The 23498-nt window shown below is 30.2% G+C and overlaps 1 protein-coding gene across 4 annotated transcripts in view; it reads right to left on the minus strand.

The window, feature by feature from the left end:
- The window catches only part of Atpalpha (sodium/potassium-transporting ATPase subunit alpha), a 330235-nt gene that overhangs the window by 294339 nt on the left and 12398 nt on the right, over positions 1 to 23498 (minus strand). The window contains exon 1 of one of the 4 annotated variants that reach the window (XM_075366703.1): positions 15668 to 15706. The exons of the other annotated variants lie outside the window; for them this stretch is intronic. Within the exon in view, the coding sequence (XP_075222818.1) occupies positions 15668 to 15691 (24 nt within the window). The 5' untranslated portion in view covers positions 15692 to 15706. Of the gene's footprint in view, positions 1 to 15667; positions 15707 to 23498 lie in introns of those variants that run through there. 4 annotated transcript variants of the gene reach the window in all.

Below are 23498 nucleotides of genomic sequence, written 5' to 3' on the forward strand. Positions count from 1 at the left end.
AATATTAATACAATGCAGTATAAAAAAACACAAGTGTTTATAAAAAATATTACACATACTCATACAGACATGCACTAACACTGTTAATGTAAGTACGTATCCCGGAAGGAGTCAATGAGGATGTGACTCATTTGACAATATTATTACAAAATTTTATTTCCATACAACCCCGCAAAATATACAATATGAAATAACAGCCAGGCCTACGACAACTTGAGATAAATGCTTCCCTTACTAATCTTTATGGGGAAAGGAGAAAATTATACAAGCTAATTCGTTTAATTGGCCTAAATTTAACATTTCGCCTTCAACTAAACTACAAATTAATTAATTACAACGAGTAATCAAAACTGAATATTCTTATTCGACTGATTTGAATATTTAAAAAAGCATAATTTCCAATATATCACAAATTAAATAGGCTATACGTAAACATAAAAAATTAACACCGCAAAGTTACAACTTCAATGAAAAATTATAATTTCAATATCCTGAAACGCTTCTTTTCGATATAAAAATCTAATTTCAAAATAAATATTCAGCCAACAATATTATAAATTTTAAGTCGATGATAAATCAACGAATTTACCTTTGCTAAACTTCGCCAGAATTTGAATAACGCGTAAAATTTAATTAATCCTAAAGCGATGAAGCTGTAAATCAATATTACACGAACAACTTTACTTATTTGCTTAATTAAAAAAAAAATTCTATAATGACTTGTTAAATCAGCAAAAACTTATAAAAATTAGTGCTAATTAAATCTTTAGCTTAGATACTTGGCTTAACGAATCATCATAAAAAGGATATTAAGAAAAGATAAACTGAAAACACCTTACACCACTCGTACTTTAACGAAGAATTAATTTAAGGAAAATAAAAATTTACGGAACTACCACGATAATAAAGGTTAAAAATAATTTGTATCCCAATAACGTCTTAATTAGAAAACAAAAATAGACAAATTTTAAGTGGAGTACGTTTATAATATTTTTTTCTTTTTATATGTTCGGTGGAGTTTCCAATGAAATATATATATATATATATATATATATATATATATATATATATATATTATATATATATATTACAGTAACCCGTAAAGTTATATTCTATAATTTTTTTTATCATTTAAATTTTCGTAAAGTTCGTTAAAATTCGATATAAATTTTTTTCCAGTGATTTAACCTAATCTCTTTAGTAGGAAATAGTTACATATAACATGCACAATGTGAGTATCTCCCTACGCTTTAACATTATATAATGAGCCAATCTTGACGCCGAAGAATGTATATATATTTAACCATATTACTTCAGTCCGAGTTTAAAAGACTATTTTATTATTAACAAACCATTGTTACTACTATAAATATATATTACATAAAGAACACTACATAAGAATAAAGTAACTACATAATGAATAAAGTCTTTATGTACCCCCTCCCACTATATTTAACTAAATCCAAATGAAATTAAACCCTTAACTTTTTCAGTTAAGAAGCTGAGAAAACAATATATAAAGTTTAAAATAAGTAAAATTCGTGAAATTCAAGTTTTATTAAACGAACACCTTTAACAGCTCGATATCAATTTACTGCTAATATAAAACAGAAATGCAAGACGAATTTTCTGGTGTCTTCTTTCTCATATTGATCTATCAGTGAAAACTGATAGTTTTCCAGTAAAAATACTGGGAATTTTTTTCTTTTTGCCTGTCTTTATTTCCAGATCCGATTTTACTTTTTTACTTAAAGATCTTAAAAAAAAAATTTTTCTATGGTATGAATATACCTATATCTTATTCAGTTAAATTTCAAGTAATAAACTGCGCGTATGAGTGTTCAGGCGGCCGATTCACAAGCATCTCCTGCAAATCCTCATGAATATTAAAGAAACTACGCGACGTTAATATTCAGTAACTACGAGCTATTATCTTTTACAAAAACTATATAATAAATTTAAGGAAATTAAGCCGTTTTATTTGAGTTTTTAGTTACTAAATTGTCAATTGTCCACAAAAGTAAAAGTTCACTAGTATCTCAGATTAATTAAATTTCTATAATAACAAACAAATAAGAAATTCAATTCAGTTTTCGTCATCTGATTGCGAGAAATACATAGTGCTATCAGTATTAAAAGATACAACGGGAGGCTCAATTTTGTTTTCTATTATATAATCCAGTTCCCAATAATTTAGTTCAACAGAATCCATTACATGTTTTATACAGTTTTTCCATTCCTGCTGGCCTGTTTTATCGATGGCTTTTCAGCATAAATTTTTAACATCAGATATTTTAAAAGCAATAATTTCCGACGCTACGAAACTTTTGATTTGGCCCCAAATTAATTCAATTGAGGTGAGTACACAATGATAGGGAGGTAATCGAAGCACGGTTTTGCCACTGGATCTTGCTAACTCATCAATTTTATTAACAATAAAATCACTTTTAATAAGCGAAACCCTTGGCAATAATTAGATCTTAAGTTTAAAAATTGAACACGAGAACAAAAGAGTAATCATATGAAAAGATAAGGACTTTAATAGAACTGAGAAGACATAACGTTATGTAAACTTTTGATTACAATATGACAAATTACAAATATGACATAACATTATGAAATTAATTATACGGCAACTAATATATGAGTAATAATTATAGTATTGTATATAGATATGGCCGCGCTGTGAATCGGCACTCATGAAGGTGTGACTCAGTAGAATCATAACAAACTTTCTAACAGAAACGCAACGTTTATTTATTCTTCACTCTACAAGCTAACTGAATACAGTGTAATACAAACTACTGTGTGTATATATATATATATATATATATATATATATATATATATATAATGTTAAGTTCGTTTGTGTACGCTTCAAAAACTCAAAATGTTCTGCACCGATTAAGCTCAATTTTTAGCACGATATATAACCCGCATCAAAGATTGGTTTCATCTATTTTTAATAAATCTACCTATATATTTTTAATTTGTACATTTTTAATTTGGAAATGTAAACAAAGGAAAACCAATCAGATCAATGCAAGATGGCCGCTGTCAAACACAATGACCAAATTTCTTTGAATTATATTTAACAGCTAAAACATCTGTATTTTATTTTTTTTAAAAACACGATAAAAAAAAATTTTAGCACGATATATAACCCGCATCAAAGATTGTTTTCATCTATTTTTAATAAATCTATCTATCTATTTTTAATTTGTACAGTTTTTTAATAAATAAGAGGCTAATAAATCAGATGGAAATGTAAACACAGGAAAACCAATCAGATCAATGCAACATGGCCGCTGTCAAACACAACGACCAATCACAAAGAACCCGTATGGCCGTTGCCAATGTAAACAAAATCACAACTGATTATGTAACAAATTTCTTTGATATTTAACAGCTAAAACATCTGTATTTTATTTTTAAAAAACCAAAACAAAAAGAAAAGCCACCAAGAAGGATGACTTACAGTAAATAAATTAAAACACCCAAGTTTCTTATAGCCCAGATAGACTTAAGACTATGCAAACAAAAAAAGTCGAAAAAACCAAATACACAGAAAATAATATCGCTACATAATGACCAAAAAATCCTTTGTTAGGTTAAATATTCACTTTTGTCTGCATTTACAGAAGGCATTTACAACGAAGCATTGATAAATATTGAAGACAAGTGCTTAGCTAATGCAAATAAAGTTCTTAGTCAATTGGGAATGCCAGCACCCACCCGAGCTGCGATTGCTTCATTTGATGTGGATTTATGCCGTGAACAGAGTTACAACATTGGTTATCTTCAGTCATATGTCCAATCAAACATTCCCAAATTAACTCGTGAACAGAAAGGCATTTATGATCGCATAATGCAAATGATAAATTACGGAATTGGGGGGACCTTCTTCTTGTATGCGCCAGGAGGAACTGGGAAAACATTCCTCATTAGATTGATTTTAGCAACGGTTCGATCAAAAAATGACATAGCCTTAGCTCTTGCTTCGTCTGGAATAGCTGCGACATTGTTACCAGGTGGAAGGACTTCGCATTCAGCTCTGAAGTTGCCATTAAACATGCAAATCATCGAGACTCCCACGTGCAATATTTCCAAAGCATCCTGTATGGGAAAAGTATTACAAAAATGTAAATCATTGTTTGGGATGAATGCACGATGGCACATAAAAAATCGCTTAAATCTCTTGATCGATCGTTACGAGATTTGCGTGGAAAAGTTCAACCATTCGGGAATGCTTTGATATTGCTCGCAGGAGATTTTAGGCAAACATTGCCTGTAATTTCTCGATCGACACCAGCAGACGAAATAAATGCTTGCCTGAAATATTCAACACTGTGGCGACACGTACGTACATTGCAGTTGACTACGAATATGCGTCTCCAGTTGCAGAATGATCCATCAGCTGAGGTATTCTCACGACAGTTACTGGACATTGGAAACGGACAGCTGCCAGTCGATGAGATGTCTAGACGAATATAATTTCCTGATAATTTTTGTAATTTAGTAACATCGAAAGAAGAACTGATCGAAAAAGTATTTCCTGATATTCAAATTAATCATAGAAATCACGATTGGCTCAGTGAACGAGCTACCCTTGCCGCAAAGAATAAAGATGTCTATCAACTTAATAATGTTATTCAATCCAGCATTCAAAGTGAGGAAATTACATATAAGTCGATAGACACCGTTGTGGAAGCAGATGTAGTTAATTATCCAACGGAATTTTTAAACTCACTTGATCTGCCAGGGATGCCACCACACATATTAAAATTGATAATAGGTGTGCCAATTATCCTGTTGCGGAATATTAATCAGCCAAAACTCTGCAACGGCACGCGACTTGCAGTTAAGAAATTGATGAATAACGTTTTTAACGGGGCCTTTAAAAGGTGAAGATGTCCTCATTCCTCGAATACCCATGATCCCGACCTATACACCATTTCAATTTAAAAGATTGCAATTCTTAATTCGATTGGCATTTGCAATCACAGTCAATAAAGCTCAAGGTCAATCTTTACAATTGTGTGGTTTAGATTTAGATGCGGATTGCTTCTCACATGGACAACTGTATGTGCGTGTTCCCGAGTCGGCAAACCAGATAGCCTTTATATCTACGCAGACAGTGGAAAAACAAAAAATATTGTATATCCACAAGTATTGCAAAATTAAACTTCTATGAAACGTATGCTTTGTTTTGTTTCTCATTTCTCATTTCTCATCCATGCAACCACAATGTGCCACAGCGAAGCGTGGCCGGTACAGCTAGTATATATAGTATATATATATATATATATATATATATATATATATATATATATATATAGAGAGAGAGAGAGAGAGAGAGAGAGAGTACAGTTTCAATCTCATCCTATTATCTTACACTAGAAGGATTTTGTAAAAATACCCATGATTAAATTTTAATACGAGTTCTATAATCCTTAATATATAACGGATATATTCCTCCACGAAAATACTTTTATATACAGCCGTCCAGTAAACAATCAAATTTTCATAAGACTTTGAGTCCGAACGTTCGTTCATAGATTTCTCTAGCAATTTTCAATAAAGATACTTCCAAATACGGGTATAATCTTATAAAAAATAACTACAAATAAACTGAAATAATGACCACCAGGATTATAATTTTTCCCTCTGTTTACTGACACAGTATAGTACAGTTTCTAGACACTATATACTGATAGTTAAAAAAATAAAATTTCCTAAATAACCAGAGAAATGTAACTTATATACCATTTTAAAATAGGAATTTAAAACACGGATCGGACTAAAAGAAAAGAAAAATCAATAATATTTCAATAAATGCGATCCGGATTTCCCTTACATCAACTCCTGTTCAGATTTTTAATCTTCTTTCATTACTTCCCTTTTACTCAATGTCTCCAGCCGTCAATCAATTTTTTCTGTATTGGCTATGTATGCTGCTGCAGCTACAGATCGAAAAAAATCGAAATAATTGTTTTTTGTTTAAGCTTTGTACTTTAAGGAGATATTTTTTTTTTTTAAATTTACCAAAAAGAAACATTAAATTATACAAAATCTGCGAAAACATTTTTATTCCAATTCTCGCAATTTCAGATTTTTAATTTTTTATAGTATTTTTTAAACAATAAAGTCAATAGAATAAATTAATAACCCTTCCCCTTATGGGGAGCTCCCTAATTATAAAAGAAAAAAATGAATTTTTAAAAATATTAAAAAATCGAATTTTTTTTACATTTCGATTTTAATTTATTTAAAATCATTTTAGTGAATATTTTAATTATTAAAAAATCCTCCTGATGTTTTCGAAACAGTGACGCTAATACACTAATATTAAAAATGTTGGTTATTGCTTTTATTTTATAGAGAATCTTGGTTTCAAAATTTTAATATTCATAACTGAATTGCAGAACTTGACCGGCATCACCGCGAAAGTTATGCAATTCATTGCGGCTATTTTTTAATTAAACGTATTTAATTCACATATTATGCTACCACATAAAATTGTAATATTGTAGGTTAATATAATTCTTAAATATATAGCAAAATCGAACAGAGAATTTTACATAATTAATGAAGAAGTATTTTTAGCTCAAGGAGGAACCGTAACCAAAACTTAAAGGAAGAGAGAAATTATTTTGATAAGAGTAATATTATCTAGTTAAAAGATATAGGAATACCTTTTAATATTCTATAAAAGGTAAAGTTTGATTGAAAACAACGATAAATGTTACATTTGAAAAGTATTTAAAAATAATAAACGTAAATAGTAGAAATTTAATATTAAATTAGGATTTAATTACTTAGTAATATGAAATTTAATTGTTAAACGTTAAAGCCATTCCGTTTAATAATTTAGTTAAGCGCTTAAGCCTGCGAATTTAAACACTAATCAAAATACCCAAGTTTCTCGTTCTATTAAATGATTGCTAAGTTAGTGTGAAGGTCAGGCGCTTTAATTTAGGTACGAAATTTTCGTAACGAACGATGCAATTTCCGTTTTTCCAATCGATTATATTCTGCACATATCTTTTAATGTTTAAAAAAATGATATCCTACAGCTTCAATTATCTCCTCAATATCTTAGAAGAAAAACGCTACGCTACATGTATTATTTTATAGTTTAACTTTAACTTAAATAACTACAAATATATGACCAGAAATCTTTTATAAAAAAAAGTACATTGAGATTAGATATTTTGTAGAATGGGTCTATAACATTTTTCAAAGGTAACAAAATGAACTGCTCCAACATTTATCGGAAAGGAACGAGGAAAACTATAGAAAACTTGATCAGCTGATAAGTAGAAATTTATAAATAAAACAAAAAGAGGTTCTTATCCCCAAATTAATACATACAAATAATAAATTTAAGAAATAATAGTAATACAACTGGGCGAAGAAAATAATCAAAAAACAGTTTGAGTGCAGCGCGAAGATAACAGGAACAACATTATTGTTCTTGTTCCAAACAAAATCAATTTCATCACATCAGAGAATGAATCGTTTAATAATGTGCCTAACAGTTTTATACTACGGCTAAAAAGATTTAATAACGCAATATTATCCACGTGATTAGCAATGATAGTCTACCGGGATAATATATTGTAAGCGTCTTATTCATATTCAGTTTCAATCTACCCAGTTAGAGACTCTTAAAATAAAAGTAATGTCAAAATAAAATAATAATCTTATAAAAGTTATCAGTAAATACTTGAACACGTATTTAAATGCACCTTAAAAGAACGTGAGGAAAATACAGATTTATCTAATCTAGAACAATATAAAAACTAACATTAGTGTAATATCGTTTAAATAAAAAGAAATCTTTTTAATCTATTTTTTAAATGAACCGATCATAAGATGTTTTTGACCGTAAAGTAATTTATTAAAAAAAAACAGAAATTTATAATAGTAATATCATCAAAGTGTTATGCTGTGCAGCGCGAAGATAATTCATTTATCTGGTTTAACACAAGCAATTTGTTTTCTTTACACAAAAACATTGAGTGATCGCAAATTACTACGTTATAAAAGGATGCAAATGTCAGAATTTTTGATTTATTAAAAATAAGTCTATATAAATCATATTTATCGGAACCAAATAGAGAAACTTCTATAACCTGAAAACACGTTTTGACTTTTTGAGGGCGCCCCAAGAGGATATAATATTTTAGATAGTAATGTACGTAAATGTAAGAAATATTTAACAATGATATCAAGCTTAGCGATTAAGATGCTTCAAAGCGAAAGAATATTGTTCTTGTTCTAAACAAAATCAATTTCACACGTCAGAGAATGAATCATTTAACAATGTGTAACAGTTTTATATTATGGATTATGTGTAACAGTTTTTATTTTAAAAAGATTTAATAATGTTATATTATCCACGTGATTAGCAATGATAGTCTATGGAATAACATAATGTAAGCTCTTATTCATATTCAGTTTCAATCTACCTAGTTACTGACAGAAATATTATTTTATAAATTAGTTATGTAACAAGATGTTAAATGTACTTTAATCTGGAATTCCTTGGCGTAATAAGAAAATCGTAACATATTTTACTTTTACAAAAACATTTTACCAATTAATTAATTATTTACTCTTTCTATAAAAAGACGATGACGTGATAATTATGACAGCCAGCGAAGTTAGGCCTACCTGTTTACCCTAAGCCTTAAATAGAAAAACATTAACATAGAAAATGAAAATTTATCAAAACTTTTATGATGATTTTATTAATATTTTAATTAAAATAACATTTATAGTAATAACAAAAATTAATAACTAATAAAATTTTAATAGCGATAAAAACCTTTTTTTGACAGACAAGAGAGTAGTCACCCACAATATACCTTTAAAATGGTGTATGATGAAAATACTAATCTGAGGTAATCAAGTATATATAACTACATAAACCTATAGGTTTAATTTAAAATGGACAAGACACACAGGAGTGATGTCTAAATAAACAGAATATCATTATTATCTAAAGTTCGGCGATAGATTAATCTAAAGATTTTCCTTATCCAATAATTATTACTTGAAAAGAGTTCCTTTTTAACCAAAGAAAAAAATCCCTACAAATCAATTTTTCCTGAGGTGGATCCATTTAATGTTTTTAAGAAAACATTTTACTTTATTCAAATATTTATTATTAGATAATTAGATAATTGAACATAGCTGGTGATTTTAGCTCTTTCTACAGAAAAAATGTAATTATTAAAAAAAAAAATCAACAGGTTCTAGTTCATACTCGAAGTATGAACCAGACTACGAAAAGTTATATATAAAGAACTAAATATATTATTTAAAACACAATCAATCAATCAATCCACGCTTACATCACTAACGATATTTCAATCTTAATACTTTTTAACTTTGTAAATTTCTCAGTGTTGGATTTATGCAGTACAAGTAAATTACTATTTTCCTCAAAAAATAATTAATAAATAAAATAACAAATTAACATAACAGTTAATAATTTACAGCAGAATCAAATATTATCTTCACTAAAAAAATAAATAAATATACGAAAGTACTTTTAACCGGCAAAATAAAATGTTGATAGCATGTTTAACCTAAATATAAAGAACAAATGTATAAACTGAAAATTTTATATTAAACAGTGAAAAAACCATATAATGTTGCAAAGAAATAAGAAAAACAAAGCAATAAAATTTCCTCGAATGATTCTGTAAAGATTGTAACTGAAACACGGCCGGGACTACCTTATTCCTCACGACCAAAGCTGTAAAAATAAAATCCTTCTTTTACTTCCTTCATAAAGTTGATGCAGGGATGTCTGTCTTACAGATATAAAAGTACAGCTGTCTACATCATCTGACTGACTGCCTCACCCTCCTATTTGCTGCAAAGTAAGCTATACAGCACTGGGTGCACATATGTGTACACCCATACCAAACGTACGAAATATTTGGTGAAAAACTTTGAAGACAATACATCAGTTTACGAAAAAAATTTAAATGCTATCAGAACTATCTTTATTAAGGAAATGAATTTTAGTGACGATCACAGTTCAACCAAGATTACGTTTATAACATACGAGGTGTGGCTATTAAATAACGAGATTAATGCTGTAAAATTTTTTATTTTAAATTTATACATATTTAGGTATTATCGCCTTCAATATACACCCCCCTCCTTTATCCGTATAACGCTTCATGCGAGTTTTCATTGTTCGAAACAGTGCTGTGAGCTCTTTCATGACGCGTGCCGCTTTTTCTTTCACAGCTTCAACGGTCTGAAATATGGTTCCTTTTAATGCAGATTTAACCTTGGGGAACAGATAAAAGGTCACAAGGTGCCAGGTCATGCGAATAAGGCGATAGTCTAACACTGGGATGTTATACTTGGCTAGAAACGTCTGACAGACAAGCAGTGTGAGCCGATGCGCGTTGTCCTGATGAAGCACCCACGAATTGTTCTTCCACAATTCGGGTCGTTTTTTTCTATTTTTTCACAGAGTTGAGCAAGGACCTTGAATAAAGACGAAAATAGTCAGATTACCGATTTTTTTCAATATTTTTATCCGTTAATTAAGGTTAGCCAAATGTTACGTATGCAGTGGTGTTGCATGGAAATGAAACATAAACAATGAGGAAGACGGATAAATTGGATTGAGGCTTCTGAGATGTGGATATGGAAAAGGATGGGGAAAGTAAGATGGACAGGTAAAGTGAGAAATAAGGAAATAATTGACAGGATTAAAGAAGAAAGAGAAATTATGCGGGAAGAATACAAAAGTAAAGGAAACTAATTAGCATATGTTGTTCGAGGATGTGGAATCTTGACAACTGCATTAGAAGAATCAGTAAAAGGAGAAAGAAAGCGAAGAAGCGAGGAATTAAATTAATATAATAGATGAGGGGAAGATTGGAAACTAACGGGATGAATGAGAAAGAATGGAACAGAAAGCGATGGAGATAGCGGTGGCATAAAGGTCCTGATGCCAAGTAGAACACTAGATGATGACAGTAATAAAATGCGAAGATCACGTGACCACGTTTGCTGTACCAATTGTTTGGGTGCAATCACTTATATGCAATTTTAATTTTTACAGGATTAAAGAAAAAGCTGACATACAGATGTTTCTGATTCAGGGCTTACACACACAATTTAATTAAAAATATTTATCACTTTATTTAAATATAATATTGTTTCGTTTATTTAATTCAATGAGTCTAACTAAAGCGCGGCGCATACAGTATTTAATTCGTGCTAGTGTGGCGGTACTAGCCGCGACGACGATAACTAACTAAACCAATGTAATTTCAGAACGTACATAAAATAAATTTCGCTTGCACAGTCGGCAGACTGGTGTAACTGCAAGGCTTTAGCTCCAAGTACCCAGTTAACCGGACGATCGAGTTGGAGACTCGGCCAGACAAAATTTACTTTTTTACACTTTAAATATTATTCATTTATTTAATTCTACCGCTCACCTGTAACGTCACAACACGGAATATGACCTACAACAGCAATTTTTTGGGATGAGGATGTGATTTTGCAAAACTATATTTTTAAAAAATATAATTATTTTTGAATTGTTAACAAATGTGCCTAAGAAAAATATTAGGCGAAATCTAGAGATACTGAGGGTGACCTTGCTCTACAGCCTCACCCTCTTGACCTTTTAAATTAAAAAGTTATGGGCATCATGCCCCATACATAGAAGTAATTTGACCAAGTTTGGTCAAAATTAGTCCAGCAGTTCTGGAGATTTAGAAGCCAATATGAAACACACGTACATATGAACATTAACATTCGGAAAATTTCCATCCGGTTTTTTTGGATCCTTAGGTGTCAAAACGTCAAGATCCGATGTAAACCGCATATCCCCAAATCGGACCAATACCTTCCATTCTAGAGTTATAACGCTATCTAGATGGGAAAGTAAAAAATTTCTTGATTAATAAAATTGCACGTTACTATAGTACGAATAATATGAAAAGGTTCAGTACATTTAGTACATTATAAGTCCCACAAAAACTAAATAAAGAAAGATAATTTGCATTTCATAAACAAATTTCACAAAACATTTTGTCATGTAAAAATTTGAATAGAAATTATAAGAAAAACGGATGTCACCTTTAATTTTGTAAATTAGGGTCGTTAATAAACACAAAACGAATTTAATACGGCGAGTAGAGGAGGTATATTATTAAACTAGTTATCTTGTCACTTTTAAATTAACCAGTAAATAAAATTATATGATAAAAAAAGAACAAGAAAATGCTTTATTAACAAGTTAAAAAAAAACCTGAGTTAGACGTAGTCACGATTATTTTGTAATTAAACGAGGTTAAAAAGCATTCTTATATTTTTTTTAATGAAAATACATACGATAATTATTACATTCTCTATTATAACTACTGTTAGTTTCCTAACAACAAATTTAAAAAAAAAATTGATATCCCGCAAAAAATTACGAATAATATAAGACTATTATAGTCTTACTGTATTTTATTAATAAAATTATAGAAAAATGAAATTATATGATAAAAAAATTATGTAACGGTTAAATAAAGATTTATTTAATTTCTTTCGACGAAAATAATATATTCTCTTTATAATAACTAACTCTTGGTATTCGCAATTTTCTACATGAAAAACAACCTTTTTAACAGGAAAACAAAATTCAATAACATTTTGTAACAATCTGGAACATTTGAAGAACTACGTAGGTAAGATAGACGAGAAAATTAACAAAGATTGAGAACAATCTATAAGAGTAAAAAAACAAACTAACTTTTAGGCTTACACATCTCGAACACAAATTTAATATTTGTTTTCATTAATACAAAAAACATACGCTAAATATAATATCGACAGTTAACCCTAATGTATGTATTATTAATCCTATCGCCCTAAATTGGTTAGGACAAGTGGTTAAAGAATGTGGAATCTTTTCAACTGCATTAGAAGGATCAGTAAAAGGAGAAAAGAAGCGAAGAAGAAAGTTAATAGATGAGATGAAGATTGAAAACTACAAGGAAACGAATGAGAAGGCTTGGGATGGAAATGGATGGAGACTGCAGTGGTGTAAGGGACCTGCTGCCAGGCAGAATACCAGATGACTTATAATGGTAATAAAATGATGATGGTATGTATGTCCTATAATGTATGCCAAGTGGAACAAACGCAGTGGTTGAAGGAGACCTGACAGAAAAACCAATCAATTCCTTACTTGTATCAATTCCAAAAATAATACAATTCTTACTAGAGAATGTGAGATACTAGTAGTTAAACGGTTACTCAATGCTTCTTCACAGAGTCGAATATAATGTCGCGTATGAATATCTCAAAACCACCGAAATGGAGGGGATATTAAGCCCTATATCCTTTCAATCTTTTCACTGTAGTTATTGGTTCTATTACTCCTTTCTTTAGAAATAATACAATTAAATATACTGTCTCCACATCACATTTTTTCAGAGAAGTGAAAATATTTAATGCACATATGTTTCTCTATTTATCTAACGAGGATAAAATTTAATTCAAAAAAATAAAATAATAATTAAATAAATTAATTATAATATTAATAATTAAATACGTTAATCTAATAATCAGTAACTCCAAACACCTGCTTTATTTCAGCATGGATTTTGAAAGCATATACGAGTGTGAAAAATAAGGGTGAAGCAGCATAAAGGGTGTAGAGGATACCGATGTCCTACTTTCCCACAATCGATTACTTACTCGTAGATTCGTTCCTTTAACAGTTAAACCACTACGATTCATATAGTTCACATAGCCCTAGTTGAAATTTTGCCTTAATTTAAAATATTTAAAGGGGTTTGTAATCTTCATTAACGAATAGCGATACGGTAAATCAGCATATAAATAAGTCATAATATCAGCTCCGAAATATCTTTACGTTTCATCATCATAATTAACGAATTTAAAAATATCCATTCATATTAACAAAAACAGTTTTACGGATTTACTCGCTTAACATGAGCTGATATAATTTATTTTAAAAGAATTTTAACCCTATAAAATTCAGAAAACAAGAACGCGATAAAAAAACTTAAAATCTAAATCTGCATGGCTATTTCGATTGTTGAAAAATCATTAAAAAGTTCTCTTTAAATACCATATAAAAAATAAAATTAAAAAATAAAAGGAAAAACAAAAAATATTAGTTAGCAAATATAGAGTACTTTAAAAAACACTAGAATAAGCATAAACGTAAAAGAAAAACACGATTAACATTTCTGATAGGCACCTTATAATAAATTTTGCAAATGTAAAATATTTTTTCAATTTTAGAAAGGGGGACGACTTTGCTCACTTATGTGATGATAACATTTGTTTAAACACCTAAGTTGCAATTTTAAAATACAATACGAGAAAAAAGAAAGAGAACACAATATGACACAAATTATATATATATCCACACACAAGTTTCATATCTATGAAACTTTTTCCTGTTTCTTTTTTAAATTTGTAATTAGGGTTTCATCTCCCAACTGATAAACGTAAATGGATGAAAGTTACATAAAAATTATAGCAAACAAAAATAAAAAAATGTTATAATTTTACGAAAAACATATATTACAATTTTAATCGATGGCTCTACCACCCATCCTCTTGGTGATTATTTTCTTACGAAGGATGGATTTTTAGCAACAAAAAAAAAGTTAGAAGTAAGTAGTAATATAAATAAAGTTTTTACGAATTTTTATTATAAAAACATTTTTTTTTAAATTTATACGTGGCTTCCTAATCACATAATAAAAACAATTCCTTTCGGCGCGCCGGAAAGCGGAGGTAAATTTTCCGGTGCTAAGTAGGGTATAAAAAAATTTCCACCTTAAAATTAAGAAAAATTTCAAATACACTAAATACGACAATGGTTTCATTGAAAAAAGTTACACGTGTTTAGCATACGACACCCCATTTTATTAAATTCCAGCAACATTTTGGTCATTCTTTGCCGTAAGGGTTGGTCATATCAAAAACTGATTCAGACAAAAGTTTTAGGTAATGTTCAGAGGACTCTAAACTGATTCGATACAGTGCCTATTAAGGGAGGTATAATTTTTTTGTCTTCAAACTCCCATTTTTTCCACCCCCTGGGCCAATGGTTGGTGATATCAAAAAACTCTACTGTTATAAGTTTTAGGCCCTTATCCAAAGAATAGTAGGAACTTTAGACGAATTCGATATTTTACTTAATAAGGCAGTTATAACGATATTTTGTTTTTTTCAAAAAAAGCCCATTTAACGATTCACGAATGGGATTTTGCCCATTAACGAACTCGACCGTAATTTTTGGCCGTTTTATTTTATGTGTTAATTTGAAAGTGACTGGTGCAAAATTCCGGAAGTTATCGTGTCCACAAGTCATTTATATATATATATATATATATATATATATATATATATATAAACTTTTGGACTGACGGTGGTTTTAGAGTCTGGTGGATGTGAAACACGAAGATAAGTCGAAATTTTCCGGAAGTCGAATCATGGTACTCATTACAATAAGTAGCTTTCTTATGAAATAAACACTATATAAACCGACCTCTATTAACTATTTTAGCGTTAATTAAAAACGATTTTTTAGCCTGCGAAAAAAATAGGTGAACAAAATATTTAACTGTAGTATATAAATAATTACCATATCATCGCTGCTTTCTTGCATGTTCACAATAAAAATATTAAAAAATCCGTAAATTCAAACAAAAATAAACAGCAGCACGTTTAAAATGAAACGATACAGTTACTTAATTATATATATATATATATATATATAAAAAAAAAAAAAAAACTATAATGACGAAGATAAATCAAAACTTTTACACTTGTTTTTTTCACAAAAAGCAAAATGTCATTCGGTACAAAGCAAACGTATTCACTACCTACCCATTCCTGAGGTAATACACATATTATTACATAATTGATATTTATAAAACAAAGAAATATATATGAAAATGAGATTTATCAAAGACCATTATATAATTATAAATTTAACAATCTTAATTTTATAATTTATGATAATACACGACATTAAAAAGTATTAAATACTTTATTTTAAATAAATACGAACACGATCGCAGTATGTAAGTAATGTATAACTCCCGTGAATTTAATTCAACTGATAGACCGGAGAACTAATAGAATAAGAATATATCGTTTTTTATCCACCGTCATTCTCACAGTCGTCATCGGCTAATATCGGTGCCAAGTTATAATTATACAAACACGACTCTCTCAAACATCAAAAAAGAGACATCGTTATATGGAGACATATCATAAACTCGGTATCACAACCGTTTCACTAGCCTTGATCAACAATATTGACTCGATCCATTAAACAAATTTAAAACAATTATACTAGGTCAAAACAATACAACTTGAAACAATTTAAATCATAAATATTACTTTATTAACTTTACTACCATATTATAAATAAATTATTGTATCATAATAATGAAAACAATACGTTGAATAAAGTATGATAATTTTTATATTTCTCTTTCTTCACAGTACATAATTAATACAGAAGCAGTAAGCTGAACAGATCGATAGCAAAAATTGTAAAATTGACCTAAAAAGTATTAACCACTCAGTCGCCTGCCGACTAAAAAACCTTAGTTTAATCGATATAAATAATTAAGTATACATTTTGAAAATTTCCAAGAACATAAATTACATTAAAAAAAAAATTTATCAATTTTAATATGGTAGGCTAATACAGCCAATCGTTTCAATTATCAAATAGCAAACCAAATACAATAAAATCTTTTTTTAATAAAAAAAAAATCTGATGTAGACACTACATGACTTCCTTGTACGCCAATTAAATTACATTTACACATTTTTCAAAGTACATAAAATTTTATTTCATTAGTAACTTCTGATATTTTTTCATATTTTTTTTATTTTTATTGTCATTATTGAATTATTATTTATCGTAAATTTTTTCTTTTACAATCAGAGGTTATTAATTAACAAATCAATACATTTAAATTTAAAAAAAGAAGTAAAGTCGGATTCGAACCGATGTGCCCTTCCCGTAGTAAGATCGAAATATTTCGTTAATTAACATTTTATTTGGTTATAACTCTGGAACCAATGAAAATAAGTACCACTTATATCGTTGAAAAGCTCTCAATGAGGGCTTATTGCTACAGTTAAGAAAAAATTCCAAAATCCAGATTTTTTTGTATTTTGGGTTTTTTGGACATTTTTGGTCAAGTCCCTTTTGATTGCAATCAAAAGCGGAGTACACAAATAGATGTAACAATTTTCCTAAATCCAAAATTTCAACATTATACGGTTAATCGTTTTTCAGTTATGCGAGATACATACGTACGTAAATACGTACAGACGTCACGCGGATAATAGTCAAATCGGATGGTTCAAAATGAATATTTCCGTTGAAATCTGAAAAGCGAAATTTTTCACGATCATAATTACTTCGTACAAGGAAGTAAAAAAAAAACGTAATGATTTAATAAATTCCCAAATAATAACTGATTTATCAATACAGCAGATTTATTTAAATCTTTTTATTACCGAATCGGAAAACGGACTCAATTAGAGCCATATATATTTTTAACTTTATTCGTTTGTTTAAACGCACTATTAAAGCAAATAAACCTTTCACCAAATAAACCGATTTCGATGAAGATCTAAATTTTATTTTTCAGAACAAGTTTCTCTGATAGTCCGAAAGGTTTACTTCCACAAAGATTAACGTTTTTAAATATAAAAATATTTTTGAAACGAAAAATTACATCCACCGCTTGAGAAGAATTGTAAAAAAAATTTATTGGTTAATTATGATTGCTTCTTTTCTACATTCGTTACCGTTATGACCTTCGGGTAAACATGTTAAGTTTTAGGATCTCTTTAAGTTTCTAAAAGTATTTTTTATAATATCTCAGTATTCTCCCGCCAAAATTGATGAAAATTAGTAGGAAAACTTGGGTAAAAAAAGTAATACATATTCCTTCATTACAGAGGGGAGAAGAATCTTAGCTCATCCTCGTAAGAAACTTATGTAACTTTTCTGCATTCCATTTCATTTTTTATTAAGTCGCAGGTTTCTCTCAGTTTGCGTTTATTCCGAACATCTTTTACCATAAGAGCAAGTTTTTTATATTCCTATCCGTTTTTTTAATAAATTCAAACTTTTCAAGAAGGAAATAAATAATTAACAGGCTGCAAAAAAAATAAAACACAAAAATTAAAAGCCAAAAAACATTATATTTTTTTAATTTTTCTTTAAACATTTCTTTTTAATATATGAACAACAAATAAAGAGATTGAGAGCGTTTTTGTTTATAATTTGGCATCGATATCAATCAAAAAGTCAAAGTATTTTTTTTTTAATCTCCGGGACCACCGTTACGAATTACTTCAGAGGATTAGATGAATGAAAATTTTCGTAGCGTGTGAGAATGCCATTCCTGGCCGGGATTCGAACTCGGGACCTCCGGATGAAAGGCCGAGACGCTACCACTCGTATTATTTTCATGCTCATTTTGGTATACAAGTAATTTAATACCTAATATTCCTATTCCTCGAAATTTAATGTTAAATTATATATAAGAGCACCCGTTGCGGCCTAACTCTCTGTATGGTTAACTTGCTTTTCCCATCGCGGTCAATTTTTTTAAATTATAAATTTTTTACTCAAGTAACCGGAGGCAGGTGCAGCCAGTCGTGTTGCTCATACATTAAAAGTGGCCTTGGCTGTAATAATTTAGCCGTCGTGCTGTACACACCATCACACCACTTAAAAAAATCGAAATTAAAAACAAAACCGAAAATGGTTTTTAGATAATTATCTGAAGAGTAACTGCAAGACTAAATCTAATGAATCTCATTAAATATAGTCGGAAATCGGGAACATTTCCAAACATTGTTCAAAATCATTTTACCTTCCTTCACCCCTTTCAAGAACGAATTTCAGAAAATCTTGAAATTGTTTTTTAGATATTCAAGTGAAGGTTACACACACCAAAAATCAAATTGATATCTTCATTTGTTACTGAGAAATTAAAAAATAGATAGGTTTTAACCAAAATTTAAAAATCCATCTTTACCCTTTAAACTTGGAATTTAAAAAACAAATCTAGAAATTGATTTTTAGATGATATTCACATGAAAATTAGACACCAAAAATTAAGCTGATAACAACAATTGTTACTGAAAAATTAAATAAATAATAAATTTCATTGTTACTCCATTTTAACCCTTCAAACTTGGAATTTCAATAAATCCTTTAACACTATCCAGAAATATAATAATGAAGTAAACGGATTTATTTATTTTTTCCTTAATAAATATCTTTAATTCACAACTTCACCGTCCTTGGAGGCGAAGAAATAATGAATATTATTAATATTGTAACCTTGAAGGGAATTAGAGCCTAGGTCGATGGCTTAAAACCTCCCCTGGGATAACACGAATATATCCTGAAAATTTGAAAGTAATCTGTCGGTTGGTTCACACGTGATGCGATAACAAACGAACAGACACAGTTTTTGTGTATATGTATATATATATATATATAAATATATATATGTGTATACAATTTCCGAATAGTCGTGATCTGTTAGATCGAGAATGTACCTGATGCATGTAAAAGTTAGACTTCAACGTACTAACAAATACCCCGTTTGAATTTTTTCAATCAGACGATTGTTTACAGAGATATTATAAGGCACCCCTTGCACTTCCTAACACAGCGAACCAGGAGCAGCCCGTTTGTTACCCGCCTATGATGATGATTGGTCTAGCATCCCACGACGTGCTCGCATACCTCATCACTCTAGCCTCACAAGCAGTCCCACGGAAAGCCCATTATTGTTAAACAAAATTTTTTTAAATTTAACGTAAATTTAATTCTATTACTTTTGTAATACAGCGGACGGGTAATTTTTTACCCGATATCAGTTATACTCGTTTGACTAAGTTAGGAAAATTATTTCTGAATACGCGATAGGTTTCATTTATACGCTGTCACACGGTCATTATCTTTTTTGTAAAATAGACTAAAATACTGTAGTGTAAAAATATTTCGATTACGAGATTAAATATCTCTACATTTATCCTCTTTTTTTGTCTAGCCTATGGAACCACTACAAGGTACTACTTCAGAGGATGAATGAGAATGATATGTATGAGTGTAAATGAAGTGTAGTCTTGTACAGTCTCAGGTCGACCCGTTTCTAACCCACCGGGTTGGTCTAGTGGTGAAAGCGTCCCAAAATCAGCTGATTTGGAAGTCGAGAGTTCCACCGTTCAAGTCCTAGTAAAGCTAGTTATTTTTACATAGATTTGAATACTAGATCGTGGATACCGGTGTTCTTTGGTGGTTGGGTTTCAATTAACCACACACCTCAGGAATGGTCGAACTACACTTCATTTACACTCATACATATCATCCTCATTCATCCTCTGAAGAATTATCTAAACGGTAGTTACCGGAGGCTAAACAGGGAAAAGAAAAATAGGTCGACCATTTCAGAGATGTGCGATTAATTGAAACCCGACCATCAAAGAACACCGGTACCACTACTCGGATCTACTACTCAAATCCGCATAAAATTAACTGCTTTTACTAGGATTTGAACCTTAGAACTTTCGACTTCGAAATCAGCTGTTTTGCAAGTACGACTTAACCCTAGACCAGCCTGGTTGGCTAGTAAATTTATCCTGTACTAACAGGAAATGCCTATGAGTAATTGTAATTAACGGTGCACTGCTTTCACAATCATCGGTCATTCGCAATTTATGTTAGCCTACGTGAGTCTGGTGTTTTTCAGCTACGTTTGTATGACTATTTTTTTTTGTACTGTACTGTACTTTTACGTACTGTGATCAAAAATGAATGCTGTGTTAAAACCTATGAGAAAAGAAACGTTTTATCGTTATTACAAAAAAAAATTAAATTCTATATTGTCTATATAATAAAGATACTGTGACGTCTGTAGTTAGAAAGTGTAACTTACATGAATCATCTGTGTGTAAAATACTGCTTAAAATACTGTGCATAAAATATGGCTTAGTAATAAAGACAAAATACGTCAAAGTATGGCGGCCAGTGTACCGGTTTGTGCAAGATTGTTTCGTACACGCGAAATCCGATATTGGAGAAAGTCGAAAAGTTGTTAGCGACATGGAATGAAGAAGACCAAACTCAAAAGTATACGCCATTAAGTTCAGCTTTAATTCGATAAAAGGCTATGCGGCTTTATTGCAGGGTGTCCAGCGAAACAAATAATGAATCTGACATTTCTACCAACAGTTCATCCAATTTCAGTTTTAATGCTAGTAAAAGCTGGTTCGAGAGATTTAAAAAAAGACACAGCTTGCACGGTGTGAAACTTCAAAATGCAAAAGCTTTTGCAGATTTCAAAATTGCTGAACAATAGCCGGCACAATTTTTAAGCATTATAAAGGAGAAAGGTTTTGTACCAGAACAAGTTTTCAATGCAGATGAAACAGGTGTGTATTGGAAAAAAATGCCAAACCATATATTCCGTTTTAAACAACGGAAAACCGCACCGGGTTATAAAACAGCAAGGAATCGTTTTACGTTGTTTTTGTGCTTGAATGTATCTGGAGACTGATTAAGCTGTAGTTGGTTTATAAATCCTTGAATCCTCGCGCATTAAAAAACACAAATAAAGATAACCTTCCGATATTCTGGCGAGCCAATAAACGTGCTTGGGTGACTGCCGATACTTGTATGGTAACTGTTTTAAACTAGAGATTAAAACGTACTTAGCTCCAAAAATTTTGCATACAAAATTTTGCTTGTTCTAGACAACTGTACGACTCACCCAGACAGCTACTGAAAGAAGCTGAAGAAAATACCCAAGCTGAGTTTCTCCCGCCCAATACTACACCACTTTTTCAACCCCTTGACGAATGTGTAAATACAACTTTCAAAGCGTACTACATTCGTCAAACATTTAAAAAACTTTTTGATGACATGGAAGAAGAAAAATCTTTTATTTTGAGTGAATGCTGGAAAAAATACGCAATTACTGTTCGCATTGCAAACATAAAAAAAATTTTAGACGAATTACAACAAAAAAAAAACATTAAACACCTGCTGGAAGAAGTTTTGGTCCGAAGCGGTAAAGGCCTGGCCAAAGAGAGGATGTAACGAAGCCACACAGGATAAAGACAAAATAAATAAAGATGTAGAGGATAATTCTTTTTTTTTAACCTCCAGGACCACCGGTAGTTATTACTTCAGAGGATGAGATGAATAGCGTGTGAAAATGCTATATTTTTTATATTGAATATATATGAAAATATATTTTTTGTTTTTAAATTCAAATATTCTTCATACACTGAACTGTAATATCATTAACCTAATATTACTTTAATTTTATGATACTGAAATAATAAAATAGTAAAAAAAAGTACAATATTTTTGAGTACAGTAAATGTGAGTGTCAATTCTCACGATGTCATTATACGCGGAAATTTTCAAAAACATAAGATCGGCATAAATTGCAGGTGCACTGTATTCATTCAACTGATATAACAGAGAATCACAGTTCACAGTTTATTAATTCAATTATTTAAAGTTTGTGCTTCGACCGACAAATCTCTACTACTAAATTATATATTTTGTTTCAAGATAAAATATATTTAAAAACTTTCTGTTATGCCAAGAAATATGGGTAAAAATTTGGCTGCGATTGTTGATCGAGTAGTTTTTTGTTTACCCAGAACAAACAAACACCCTCTTCCTCTTTATATAATAGTATATATATATATATAGTGGCAATGGCTGTGTTTGTAGAGCCGCCACTCCATACGCCGTCGCACCCCTTCAAAAAATCGAAGTTAAAAAAAAACCGAAAACGGTTTTTAGATATTTATTTGAAGAGTATTTGCAAGCATTTTTCACATTTTTTTACCTTTCTTCACTCCTTTCAAGGTCGAATTTCGAAAAATCCAAAAATTGGTTTTTAGATATTTACGTGAAAATTACACACACCAAAAATCAGGTTGTTCATTTCTTACCAAGAAATTAAAAAAAATAGTCGCTTTTCAAAAACTTTTCACACGAAGATCACCAAAAATAAAAATGATATCTTCATTTATTATTGAGAAATTAAAAAAAATAGTAAATTTCATTGTTACTCCATTTAAACCCATAGAATCGGAATTTAAAAAATCCTTTCTTAGTTTAGTGTGACTCACACCTTAAGAAGAATACGTACACAAATTTTCATTAATTTCTCTTCAGTCATTTTTGCTGGCCGTTGATGAATCAATGAGTCAGTCGGTCAAGTCAGGACATGTTTTTTTATATATCAGATAATTATATATCTATTACAAATAATTATAATGCATACATACATATATATATTATAGTATATGTGTATATCACATAATTATATATCTGATATATGAATCGGATAATTCAATACAATTCGAAAGTTCTGGAACTCTGATTTAATAGGGTAGAT

This window comes from Lycorma delicatula, chromosome 5 (genome assembly GCF_047948215.1).
Source record: "Lycorma delicatula isolate Av1 chromosome 5, ASM4794821v1, whole genome shotgun sequence".
In the NCBI taxonomy this organism is placed as follows: Eukaryota; Metazoa; Arthropoda; class Insecta; order Hemiptera; family Fulgoridae; genus Lycorma; species Lycorma delicatula.